Raw genomic sequence first — 13,607 nt, 5'->3', positions numbered from 1 at the left:
TAGTGGCCTCCTCTGGACGCACTCCAAAATAAGAGACAAGTTTTAAAAACTGGGAATAGATGGGAAAAGCTAGAAAAGCCTTGGATCAAAGCCTGCTGATCTGCTGGTTCACAGTCACTGTGTGTGACACCACAGGCTCCATCCCTGCCCTGGCAGCCTGCGGCCACTCCTCCGAGCACAGGCCAAACTCAGACCTGCTGGAAACAGCTCTTCCCAAGCATCACGCTGTCTAAACAAAGGAAATTTGGAGCTGATGTTGTACCTGGTCTCTTTGCAAATAATGCCCTTATACAGGACCATTTCCTCATTACATCCTGCCTGTAGCACCACTCCTGTCAGGCCCTGAGCAATTCCAAAAGATTTATCTGCTGGACACTCATCCAAGTCGGCCAGAGGTTAGAGACACTCGGTACCTACAGGACACACTTCAAGCGTCCACTAAACACGAGTTAAAGAAGGCAAGAATTTGGTTCCAAGAACTACTGGATGGAAACACCTAAGGAAAAGACCTTCCCAGGAAGGTCTTCTGAAAACAGCAAAACCAAAAATTAACTTCTACTCCATCTCTCAGGTACATGCATCTGAGTCAAACAGCAAAGCCGCACACTTAAACACTGAAAAGATCCCATTTCTGATTCAAACATTCTCATTTATCTAATGAGCTTAAAGAATTAATCATCCAATATCAGAAGAAGTTTTCATGCACTTCCTGTGGTCTATGCCAATGTTTCATAGCATGTTTTATTTCAATTATAGTTTTTACTTTTTTTTAATGAGGTGGGTTTTGTTGAGGTTTTTTTGTGTTTTTTTAGCTTATTGTGCAGTTAAACACAGTCAAACTACAACCATTTTATCCCTTCAAGCATACAAATAATTGTTAGTATCAGTGGTATTGTTTATCAGTTCGTTTTGGTGGCCATTTTCCCCCCTCTGCTTTGAGGGCCTTTCCATCAAGGCCTAAAAATTAATAACAGTGGAAGGAAATTAAGTTTTCATAAACACAGACAGCTGAATTTAGGTGCTTTTGGGCTCTTTTCTGCACAGCTCCTCTGCCCCCATTGCAGTGGCAGGACCTCTGGTTTATGGAATCATGTACCCAGCAGGAGCTCTGGGAATTCTTGCCTGTGACGACACCACACAAACAGATTTGAGTTCACTTCAGCTGAAGGGAAAAAAAAAAAAAAACAACAAAAGGAAGCAAACTGCTCTTTCATGAGCAGATGATCAAGACGATACTTTTCCTTTGTTTGCATGTTCCCACACATGTTAAGCAGCAGGCAGAAGGAAAGATCCCATCACCAAGCCAGTGGACTTTATTCAGCCAGTTCTTCTGGACTGTGCCAATTTTGGAGATTATTGTAAGCAATGCCATTTTACGACAGCAACACGATTTCTAAATTTATCAAGTCAAGTTGAAGCAACAGTTTAAGACGTGCAACAAGAGGAACAGTAAGTGCTATCAGTGAAATAAAGACTTGCAATATAATCATTATCTAGGTGGTTTGCCAAGAATTCCCACAGTAAGTTACTGTAGCAAATACAAACTCAAAAAATTTATTTACAGGCAGTTGAGAGAGAGATTTTGATCCTGAGGGATGCTAGCTGAAGGAATATATCTAGAACATTTTGTTCCTCCACAAAGAAATTTCAGAACCATGAAAAAATACCAATCCCTCAAGCCATATATCTAGTAGGCTTTTTGCTCAAGGTTAAAACATGGAGGGGGGGGGGGAAATGAAAGATAATATTAATTTGGTGTAAACAATTTGGCTTGAAAGGGTAGTAAAGATTTCTGGTGTAGTCCAATACAGAGTAATGCCCTGCCAGAACCACCTCACCAGCCAAATCTGTCCTGCTGCCTAAGACAGAAGCCATGCCCAAACGTGATCTCTGAGGAAAGAACGAGCTCTAATTCCATGGTACACCCTCAGTTTAGGCTTCTTTTCCAACTACCACTTTATATTTTCACAAATTATTACTTGGAAGTAAGCAGCTACACTTTCAAACCCTGCATGGTTCTTCTTTAAATTGAGTTCCAACAATTCCCTCCAAACCTATGAAAGAGCCATCACAATAATGCAAACTTACATAACAGAACCTGATAAAATGTGTTAATGGAGCTATATTGACTAGCTGGCTTCTCTGCAAAAGCAACTCCCACTGGAAGTTAAAAATTTAAAGGCTAGGAATTTTTTTTTCTTTCTTTCTTTTCAAAGGACAGAAACGAGATTGAAAATCATCTAAAAATAGCTGAGAATTTTCAAGTGTCAGCTGTAACGGAAAGAGGAATGGGTGTCTCTCCTTACAGAGCCAGGATGGATGGAGTGAGCTTGTGATTCAGGATCGAAGGAGAGAGCCTACACACTAACTGTAGATGGTAGGAAATAATTCTAATTTCCTCATTTTAATAATATTCCAGGACAATCTACAGCAAATTGAAATCCAGTGAAACTGTACTTTAAAAGTGGAGAATGTAAATTCTTATATTCTTTGCCTGCCAGCAGAAGTGAAGTACATATTGTAAAATAAATGCAAAAAGAGTTTTAAACAACCCATTCAAATCATGCATCCTCCTCACGACAGAAGATGAATATAAATTACATGTCTTTGACTTTGTTTTGTCTTTTCCATCAATCTTTTCCCCCAAAAAGCACCATGTCAAGGCTTTTATTTAAAGAAGACGATCTCTTGCATTTAAGCAGTTCCCTACCTCTTAAGATTTTCTGATGTAAACAGGAGAAGGAAGCTCAGATTTGCAGTTTGTAGGGTACCTGTGTACATCATGCACGCAGATTCGGGGTAGCCAAAGACAGAAATACAGGTCAAAGACTCTGCAGATAACGATCACAGAATGCAGAGAAGCCATGGTGTCCCTCCAGTATCACAGGACCCGAGATTTCAGCCCTCACCCTTCCCATATTCTGGAATGAAGCTCCACTGTGGCCATGCTCACTTGAGCTCCTGCAGGATGTAAATGTTTTTCAAGGTCTGTTGAAACTGTACCTTCACTCCACAGTGCTCATACTTGAACAGGCAGAGCTGCAACACTTGACAATCAGACCCTCAGTACTGCTTTGATTTATTTATTAATTAGTGTCAGGACATGAGAAATTGAAACCAGAGGCCATGTTGTTAAACAAAGTGTATGGTTAGGGCCAGGCTCCATCCCCTTCAAAGTGAAGAACCTTACACGAGTTCCAACTACGCTTAAAAATTATTTTTCACTGTGTCCAGTCAAGTTAGCCTGTAAACAAGTATCAAAACTCAAAGCCTCAAATGCCAACATCCAAGTTGCCCTTAAATAATAAAAGCAGCTGAAGTGTGAATATTTTTAATGGAGAGATTTTTCTAGTTAGTTTTGCACAAATAAAACTATGAGCAACTCAAAAAATCCTCCTAAAAATTTGGAGAAACTGTGACCTTCCTGTCCAGGTCTGGCAGCAATCTGAGCAGTATCTGCACACAGACTCAGGTTTACTTAAGAGAAAAAGCTATGTCATTTTATCAAGTCATATTTGGAAAGATCAATATTCACTAGGTTTTCCTACCGAGCTCTTTCTTTTGTTTATAGCAATGAAAAACATCTTCACAGAGTGAAGATTTGACAAGAACCAGGCTGAGCAACTGCATTCACTATTTATTTCCTTTTCTTTACGCTATTACATGGTAAAATTACAGGTCATGTCAAAATGTTAAATCAACGTAGAATTTGCTTCTCCCTGGCAATATGCCTTTGTGCAAATTACCTCTAATTAGTATTCTTTATCTGTCACTGAACACTTTCCATTTTTGAAATACGGGAGTGAAGTAAACCTGTGCATGATATTTTATTTTCATTGTCACACATAAGATCATGAACCGCTACCTCAACATCAGTTAATAGGTCAGATTATGTAAAAGTGATAAATTGATTAGTCACTACAATAGTCAGCACCCAAAATTCTCTTTGTGGGAAAGTGGAAATACATACACATGCTTACTTAATTACCACTTAAAAAAAAAAAATGGACATTTGCTCTGTCTATTTTTGCCTGATCATCAGATCAGTATCAGAACACATGAAATCCAGAATCGAAGTGTGTCACAAGTCAGTTCAATAACTATAAAAAGCCTGCATCTAAAGACTTACATTGATGGAACATGATGAAACAGAAGTTGAACAGAAAGATCTGCACAGCAGCTGGCAAGACACGAGACAAGCACCTTAACTCCCCTCACTGACTCTAAAACCCTCACTCGTTAAAGACCAAAGCTGCCCTTAGCCCCACAGCAAAGCTGAATCTGCAGAGCTCACTGCAGAGCCATCCTGCTGGCACGAGCACAAGCCTTCTAGATTTACACTGTGCCCAGCAGGCTGGGCTCCAAAAGCCAAGGGAAACTTTCATCTGATCTTTCATCTACCTCTGAACTTCCACAAGCACATGACAGCTACAGGTCCTCTGTGCACAGCGCTGGTAAAGGACAGGGAGTCAGGGCAGGTAGGGCGGACCCTGCTCTCCCCTGACCGGCCACAGAGGGGAGGAAGGGAAGAAAAATTCAATGATTTATCTCTTCATAACCTGGCCCAAGATCTTTGTCTTTCAGAAACACCCGTGCCATGTTCCCCGCATCCCAAACGTGAAGCAGCAGTGGAGTATCAATTCACCAAGCAGGGCTGCATCCCACCTTCCATGGGAAAAGCATCCCCTGGGTCACAGCTTGTCACCCTGCAAAGAGCCAGGCTATTCATGGACTCAAAGGTTTCACCATTGAGCAAAATGGTGACTTTCATAACCCATTTACTTATTACTAAAGAAACATTTAAATTATTAGCAGATATTTAAAAAAAAACCAAGCAGAGAAAACAGTGAAAGCAGCACATCAACTGGAGATCTTTGATAAGCTTTATCAGGAACAGCCACTGCTGGCCACAGGTGATCTGGTGGGTGCTCCTGCAGTAAGTGCTGTGAAAGCCAACCTTCCCCGTGCCACTCAGCCAGGTGACAGAGAGCACCAGAATCCCTTAGCATCTTCTCCACGATGAAATAAGCGTCAGAATCAGAGAGAAAAGCATGGCTGTATTGTCAAGAGCTTCTAACAGGAATACAGCAATAAGGCCATTCCTTGAGGTAAACTTAACAAGAAGATGTCTGGCTGCAGAAAGTTCGGGAATTATTTTGGGTATCAGTCCACACAGAGAGGCCCCAAATGAAATCATGGTTCTGCTGTGCTATGCCCTGTAAACACAGAGAAAGCATTCTTGCCCCAACATGCTTACGTATTTTGAGCACTCCAAAAACAAGATGCCGGTGACCCTGGTATTTCTGGAAGGGTTGCTGGCTGGTAAATAGCAATATTGTGACCTCCCAAGTAACAAGAAAGAGAAATGCAAACAACCAAGAAGAACAGAGCAAAACAAAAATATTTCCATAAGCAGAACATTTTATATCCCAAGAGATCTCTGCCTCCGGAGCTGGAAAGGGACACATTAACCTGTGCTCTGTGACTCTCAGTATCTCAATCTTCAATACATTTATTTGCTAGGAAGCTCCACAAGAAAACAGAAAAAGTGAATTGTCTCAAATCCTACAAGAAAATTATTTTGGAAGACATAATTGAACTGATGGCTGGGGTTTATCTGCAGACTTCAAAAATTCACGGCAACACTGCTCTGCTGCATTCCCTTCGCATCCAAGGGGATAAGGTACTGTGAAAACAGGGGGTCTAGGGAATCTTAAAACACAGAGCAGTCAGAAATAAGGAAAAATATTGCAAGGCATCACTGGCAAGCTCTCCTTGTTGGTTTCTTTTAAACACCAGCCATTTAATCCCAAAGTGAGAAACAGTAAGGAACGTACCAGGGCCCTACTGCTTGCACTAAGGAGCCAAGAAAGCAAAGGAGGAAGAAAAGATAATTCTCATCCAAAGATTCCAGTGAACCATAAAACAGAAAGAAATTTAGTTTTGCCTCATCTCCAAAAACCAGGAAGAGCAGCACTAGGACAACTTGGGATACATGAACCTGAGTATTTCAAATGGAATGGGCAGCAGAGTTGGAAGCAGTTTGCCCAAGTGACTCCTCCACACCCTGCTTAGGTGCACACTGGAGAGCCGTACCTGGATTCCTTCAGGGTGAAGCGAGCCAAAGGACTGGCTCCAGGAGCACGCCTGACGGGCTCCAGACACAGAAGTACTTTTGTTCCAAGACCTGCTCCAAGAGCAGCACTAGGTAGAAGTCCTGAAGTAAGTGGAACGTGGACGCTGTGTGCTCAGCACCTCCTATTTTGCTCTCTGAAGAGTTTACTTGCTCCTGTGGACTCAGCCTCAATGATAGCTACAACTGCTGCAGCTCGGACAATTAAGAGATAATATACGAGACACACAGCATAAAAAATAGGATATAATTAAGATATCAAAGGTTGAAAGGAAGCTGAGAATTGAAGCACTGGTAGGGAAACAAAGCTTATGTCCGTTATCTGTACAGCACTTCTATGACGAGAGTATGAGGTATGACATAATTAAACAACCACTACAAACTTCCTCTTCTCTATCGCTACTATCAACGGATTCTCAGGGAAAATAGCAAAGCAAAGCCTCCTAACAGCACCTCCATTCACCAAACTGAGCAGGTGCTTGGCAGAGACTAATTAATTAAGAGGTGAAATCTCAGTTTCCCTTATTAAATCTCAGAGCTGCTCCCTAATAAAGCCCTCCCCTGCAGCAGATCCTACACACCAGCCCGTGGCACTGCTGTTTGATGACTTTTATCATTGGCTTTGATGTATTTTTTTCCCCTGATGGCATTTACCTATCAGCTGAGTAATCTGGCTGCAGAACAAAGTTCTGAGGAAACAGGAAAAAATGGGCAGCTCTGAAGCACCCACTATTCTGCTCCCTCCCTGAAGGTCTGTGCATGGGAGGGAATAGAGTAAGTGTGCTACAAACCTGTGGCTAAGGGCAGACACGGCAAAGGTCTGCTCGGCTTAGAAGTACACACAGCCTCTGATTTCTATAACTGCCCACGACGTTGGTAAGAAATGGCAGCTGATTACAACCCTACAAAAAATACAGAAGGGAAATGGGAAAAAAGCAAAGCCCAACCCATATTCCTTGTTAAAGTAATTCTTACCACATGCTCCAGCTACATGTCAGGGTAAAAAGAAACCATTAAATATCAGTTCACAAAGCAAATTTCATCTTATCTAGACTGCGTATCAGTTTGTTCATCTGTAGTACCCTGGCTGAAGCAGGAGTTGTGAAAGGCATTCAAAGCTGCAAAATCCAAACCTCTGTACTGAGGAGGCAGAGCAGCCTGTGCCCTCTCATGGTAAATGCAACCAAGGACAGAACAGAAGTCTGAGAAAGACCATGAAAAACCCACTGCTGGCATGTGGCATAATTGCTCTACACAGTGCTCTTGTGATCTCCCAGAAAATATAAACAAATAAATAAGAATATTTAGCAGCAGTACCATTAGTCTCCACAACTAAGTTCATGTCAGCTGGGGACTAATAGTGAGAACGAATATAAATGCAGCAAAACCACTGAATTTTATTTGTTGCCACAACACAGCCTTCACACTGCATTTGGCCGTAAAGGTACACGGAAGAGGGAAATATCACAGGGATGTTTCTCTACAACCTATTCAATTTATTTCCATTAGAACAGCAAAATTCATCTCAGAGTAACTACGAGGTTACATCTGATGCTGTTTTCTTGAAAGCACACTCCCACTGCAATACATCAGTGTCAACACTTTTCAAAGAAATTAACTGAGTTTGTATTTTTAGAAGCTAAACAGAAAGCCAAAGCCCAGGGACACACATCTGCTTCAGCCCTGTGGCTCCCAGGCACCAATGTCACAGCCGATGTCGTAGCTCGCCGTAAGGCTCCCGCTGCAGCCCCGCTGCCGTATGCATGCGGACAGCTCGCTCACCAAAAATAAGTTTTTGTGTCACATCAAAACAAGCACCTGCCAGGGGCAAGTGGCTGCCACTGCCACCACTGCTCTGCAGTGCTGTCCCCACGTCCTTACTCACTGACCTTTCTACCACCATCCTGGCCACCTTTTGTGTTTGTTGCCACAAATATCTCCTTTCTCCATCACAGTGCCAGTTTATGACTCCTTCAGGTTCTTCCACTCAGTCTTCCAGTTTAATTCATCAAATTGGTACTTTTATAAGCAGGAGGAATAAACTCACGGAGCATAATGGGGTTTGTTACATATTCCACTCCCATTTTGATCCATCTGCTCCCCACCTTGGACTACGAGCACTGCGGACAACAATCTCTCTGTGAGACAAAGGCACGGCACTGAAGAGACACAGCTTTGACAAAAGAGACAATTAAATCCTCAGCCCCTACAATCCTCCCGCATGCGCCTCTAAGTGCTGCCAGAAAGCAGCCAAGAGTTTCATTTCAAAATGAACACGGTAAAAACTTTAAAATCAGACTCTTAACCAAGGGGAACTGAAGGATCCTTCATTTTCTTCTCCAAAAGACAAATTTGCCGTTTCATCCCCAGATCCTTCGAGCTGCAGAAATGAGAGCATCTGCCAGCTCACTGAGCCACCTGAGTAACTTTTTCCAGCCTAACTCCAAACTGCAACAACTTGCCATATCAAACTGCCAAATCTACAGCGCTCATTTCTTTCTGTGAATCCAGCTGTCATTTTTCCCAAATGCCTTCATAGTCCCAACTCTCCCGGTGCCAAAAAAACCTTTTCACAGATATACATAATTTTGCAAAACACATATGCTCTCTGTATGGCACATGAAGTCAATTAACAAGTTTACTTACTGAATTAAAGGATGACACACAACAGTAAAACAAAAACCTCTTGCAGACAGCAAACACATGAACCTTCTCCTCCCTGCAAGGCAACACTCTCAGAAGAGCACTGAGTTTTAAAGCCCATTTTGAGTACCACTGATGATCTTTCACGCTTATCTCCGCAGCATCTTTTATCCTGTAATTGCCCTGGGTGTTTGTGATCATCAGCATACCGAATTAAATGTAAAACACGGTCAGCAAGCACAAAGCAGGCACTGGGGCAACTCTGTTCCCTCACAAAAGAAAAACAGGCACAAAATAAAAGCACGTACCTTTTAACTGGTCGGCTACCACGCTCTGACCGACGCGCTCAACCACCTTTCCATCCTCCATTTCGTAACGATCATCCAAATATTTGGCAGTAGCTTCCGAAATATGGACCTTCCCAGCCACCCCGAGCTGCTCCATCAGATTGGCCAAATTGACATCGTTGGACCACACATCGAACTTGAACCTCCTCATTCCCAAAATGCCACACAGGACCGTCCCAGTGTGAACACCGACCCTCATGTTCACCATTTCTTTCTTCTCCTGGCAGAACTGCTCGATGGCTTTGATCATCCCCAAGCCCATCTCGATGCAGCAGTAGGCATGATCCGCCCGGGGCTCGGGGCAGCCAGCCACGCAGTAGTAACAGTCTCCCAAAGTGCTGATCTTCTCACATTTAGTGTCCTCACACAGACGGTCAAAGCGTCCAAAGAGGTCGTTCAGGAGTCCCACCAGGGCATGGGCTGATTTGTTGGCACTCATTTTAGTGAAGCCAACAATATCTGCGAACAAAATGCTCACTTGCTCTATCTGCTGCATTTTAAAAGGACGGAATATTATGGGGGTTTTCTGTATGGAGGGCTTCTTCTTCCTGTTTTTGGGGCTTGAGGTGGAATGACGTTTGATGGAGTTTTCACTTTCATCATCCCCCTGCTTCATTAAGTCATCAGCTATTATTCTTGGCATAACAGAATGAATCATCCTCTCTTTCAGGGCTTTTTCCACTTCCAAGTCTTTTCCATGCATGATGGATTGCCCCACTTTCAGGAATGTGCTTCTTGATCTGACTTCGGACATGATAAATAAATGAATACCGATGGCGTGGATGCAGATGTGCAGGAAGGCTTTACTCAACAGCTCCCAGTAAACCGCACCAGCTCCCAGAGGTGTGAAACAGTTCTCGTCACGGAAGTGATAACCAAAGGTCTCAAAGAGGACCGAGTACGACAGTCCCAGAAACAAGCTTAAATACAGGGGTAAGTGCATCACCGTGTAAAGCAACAAGAGCACTTCAATACACATAGAAAAACTGCCCACTTGAGAAAGACAAGTGTCCGTGGGATCTGCCGGCCGAGTCCGGTTGGACGTGTCACCACTTCCTGAGACAGGCTTCAGAGCCTGGAACTGCGGAGCGAGGGTCAGAGCAAACACCAGGAGGGTGAGTATCAGCGAAGTCCATACGTAATGGCGGGCATAAGTCTTAGTGAAAGTGAACACAAAAAAAGCTACACATACCAGGAGGAAGCACAGAGCCGGCACCATGAAAACAATCTGTTTCTCTCTCATGTGTATGCCGAAGTAGATGCCCCAGAGCAGACAGGCCACGCCAATGTAGAAGAGGGCATAGCGAAACCTGCGCTGGGTCTGCGGGAAGCATCTCTCCATGCAAGCCTCCTCCAGGTTGTTGGAGTCGAACTTGGGGTTCCACCACTTGGAAGAGGCCCTCTCGAAGAGCTGCGGCAGCTTCTTCTGCCGGCGGAGGCCGGAGCCGCTGCCGCCCGCTACGCCGGCTCGGCGGGTGCCCCCTGACTCCCCCGAGCTGCAGCTGGAGGAGATGCTGTACTTGCAGTGCTTGGAAGAGGTGCAGCCCTGGTGCTGCTTGGGGTTGATTTTCACCGTCACGCTGTTGCTGTCCCCGCTGGAGTCGCAGCTCACCTCGGTGCTGTGGTGATGCAGCAGCTGCTGGTGCGGTGGGGAAGCCATGTTGTCAATTCCTCCTCAAGAGCCCGCGCCGGACTTGGGTCTCTGGGGCTGCCGATGCCACCGGGCGCCTCGCAGAGTCGCCTCTAGTCTCCTCCGGTCCACGCCGCGTAGGGGCGGCCGGGCAGCGCCGCGGCGATCGGCCGCTCGCCGGGCTCCGCACACAGCGCGCCGGGGCAGCCCCGCATAGTCCCCTCGCCTGGGCCGAGCCGGGCCGGGGCTGCCGCCGCCCGCCGCTGGCCCCGCTCCCCCGCAGTCCTCCCGAGGCGCGGGGCGGGCGGGCCGCTGGCTCAGCCCCGCGGGGGGGACGCCGGGCCCCCGCCGGGAGGGGACCGCTCCTCCATGTCGGCTGCAGCTGCCCGCCGCTTCCTCCCCGCACGGCCGCCGCCGAGGGGCCGCCTCCCGCCCTCAGCCGCCCGCCCAGCCGGGACGGCAGCGACAGCCGCTCCCCGGCGCTCCGCCCGTCCGCCCGCCCGTCTGAGGGGAGGAAGGGGAGCGCGGGGACGCGCTCAAGCGGCCGCCACCATCTTCCTCACGGCGCGGGGGGGGCTCTGGGGGGCTGCGGGAGCGCGCCCCCGCTGGCCAATTGGGCGCGGCGGCGCGGCGGGAGCGCGCCCCCCCCCCCACACACAAACACACACTTCCCGCCTCAGAGCGAGGGGCGCGGGCGGCAGTGGGGACGCTCCCCTCGGAGAGGGATGGGCGCGATGTTGCTGACACGCTCCGTGAGGCGGGGACGGGACAGCGAGGGGTGGCGGGAGCCGGGCGGCCCCTCAGCGGGGACAGTGCTCGGGGTCGGGTGCCGGGGTTCCCGGGCTGTCCCCGCCACCGCCCTCCCCACCGGCTGACATTTGCCATGCGCAGACAGCACGCACTTCACCAAACAATTCAGCCCGAGCCCCGCTGCAAACTCGCTGGGTTATTTTTCTCCTCGTTCTCCGCTTGTTTATGGCTGACGCTATCTCGCCTGCACCGCTCCCTCGGTTTCATTATCTCTTCTCACAGATGGACCGTGGCTTTCCTTCTTCACAGGGCTTCTCTCTGCTGGTGCTATAGCTCCCTCTCCCCAGCTCTGCATCCCTCACCCTTGCTCACAGGTGATGTTCCCAAATTGGTCTCACCTCATCCTTCTCAGCCCCTCAGCTCTAGCCGCAGTTCTTCCTGCTGTGGCTTCTCCTTCTCTGAATCCCATTTACTTTGTTCCAGGTGAGCCTTTCCCAGTGAAGCACTTCACTCCAGCCGTCCTTCCTCCTGCAATCCCTTCTGCTCTAAAGACCACACCATCCCATAAATTAAAGCCAACGGCACCAATGTAATAATAGTAATATTGAGGCCAGAGGGACCGGGGCAGTGACCATCCCCTGTGCTGGGGCACCTCAAATCCCGGGGTAAAGTTTTCAGCCCCTCAAGACAAGACAGACATTGAGGGGCTGGAGAGTGTCCTGGAAAGGGGTTGGAGCACCAGGAGAGGCTGAGGGAGCTGGGAAAGGGGCTCAGCCTGGAGAAAAGGAGGCTCAGGGGGCCCCTGTGGCTCTGCACAGCTCCCTGACAGGAGGGGACAGCCGGGGGGGTTGGGCTCTGCTCCCAGGGAACAGGGACAGGACAAGGGGAAATGGCCTCAAGTTGTGCCAAGACATCTTCAGATCAGATATTGGGAAATTTTTTTCACTGGAAAGGTGGTCAGATGCTGGCACAGGGTGCTCACAGCAGTGGTGGAGTCACCATGCCTGGAAGTGTTCAAAAAACAAGTGGACATGGTGCTTCACAATATGGTTTAGTGTGCATGGTACTATTGGGTCAAAGGTTGGACTCAATGGCCTTGGAGATCTTTTCCAGTCATAATGATCTATGACTCTCTATACTCTTTTTCAAAAATAGTAATAGAAAATCTGTGGCCACGCAGTTACTGAAATTGAAACCTGTCCTATTTTCCATTTCTTTTGTAAAGATGTCCTGTAACCGTGCTGTAACATGTGTTTCTAATATTATTATTTAGAAGAAATGTGTATTTCCTGACATGTTCAAATATCAAAATAATCTCTAAAAAATTCCAGTCAATAGCAATAATTGTTCTGGTTTTGCTGTGACATAGTTGTCTCTTGAATTCCAGCTAATGGCTCAGCTAATCAATATTTTATAGCGAGTGCTGCTTACCATGCAGCTCTTACATAAACACTGTTGGGAAGAGAGAAATCCCTAAGCTGACAGAGCAGAAAGGCAGGATGGCCTACTGGGCTTGGCTATTAATTGATAAATTTGCTAAAACTTCTTTCCAACCTTATTATTGATTCGTCTAAATATACTTGAAGTTACATTTTTACTTCATACAGGATGATGAATTTATTTAATCTGCAGGATTAAAGAAGTGCAACAGCTTCCAAGGATTCAAAGGCGTAGTCAGAAAAGGAAAATAGTTTTTTACCTCATTGGCAGAGAATTTAAGGTAAAATTACCTGTGTTTATATATATTTATATATATATATATATATATATATATATATATATATAAATTTTTTATTTTTTTTTTTTAATGTAAACCTCTAAGATTTATGTTGGGTGGTTTGAACTTCGAGATTTAAGAGGTACTGAAATTCCGGCATAGATTTTTTTGTCTCGTTCCCCTGCGCTCCATAAAGTGGGACTTTGTATGTTCTTAGAATAAACAGAATCACATCAAAGATACTGGCTACATCACAAGTTTTCACTGAGTGACCCACATGATGCCAAATTTTGTCTGGCTACTGGTCAGAGACAGCTTTTGATCTCCGTTAATAAAATAGTTCCTCTTTCCCCGCTTTTGTTTATGCATTCGAAGGAGGGAGATGGG

At 46.0% G+C, this 13,607-nt stretch overlaps 1 protein-coding gene across 2 annotated transcripts in view; it reads right to left on the bottom strand.

Moving 5' to 3' along the window:
* The window catches only part of ADCY9 (adenylate cyclase 9), a 90,660-nt gene extending 79,733 nt beyond the window's left edge, over positions 1 to 10,927 (bottom strand). For both annotated transcript variants that reach the window (XM_040078716.2, XM_040078717.2), the window contains exon 1: positions 9,085 to 10,927. In XM_040078716.2, the coding sequence (XP_039934650.1) occupies positions 9,085 to 10,783 (1,699 nt within the window). In that variant the 5' untranslated portion in view covers positions 10,784 to 10,927. The remainder of the gene's footprint in view (positions 1 to 9,084) is intronic.
* Positions 10,928 to 13,607: the final 2,680 nt, after the last annotated feature.

The sequence above is a fragment of the Hirundo rustica genome, chromosome 15 (genome assembly GCF_015227805.2).
Source record: "Hirundo rustica isolate bHirRus1 chromosome 15, bHirRus1.pri.v3, whole genome shotgun sequence".
Lineage (NCBI taxonomy): Eukaryota > Metazoa > Chordata > Aves > Passeriformes > Hirundinidae > Hirundo > Hirundo rustica.
Note: the sequence above shows the minus strand (reverse complement) of the source record. Positions and strands in the feature narration are given on the sequence as shown.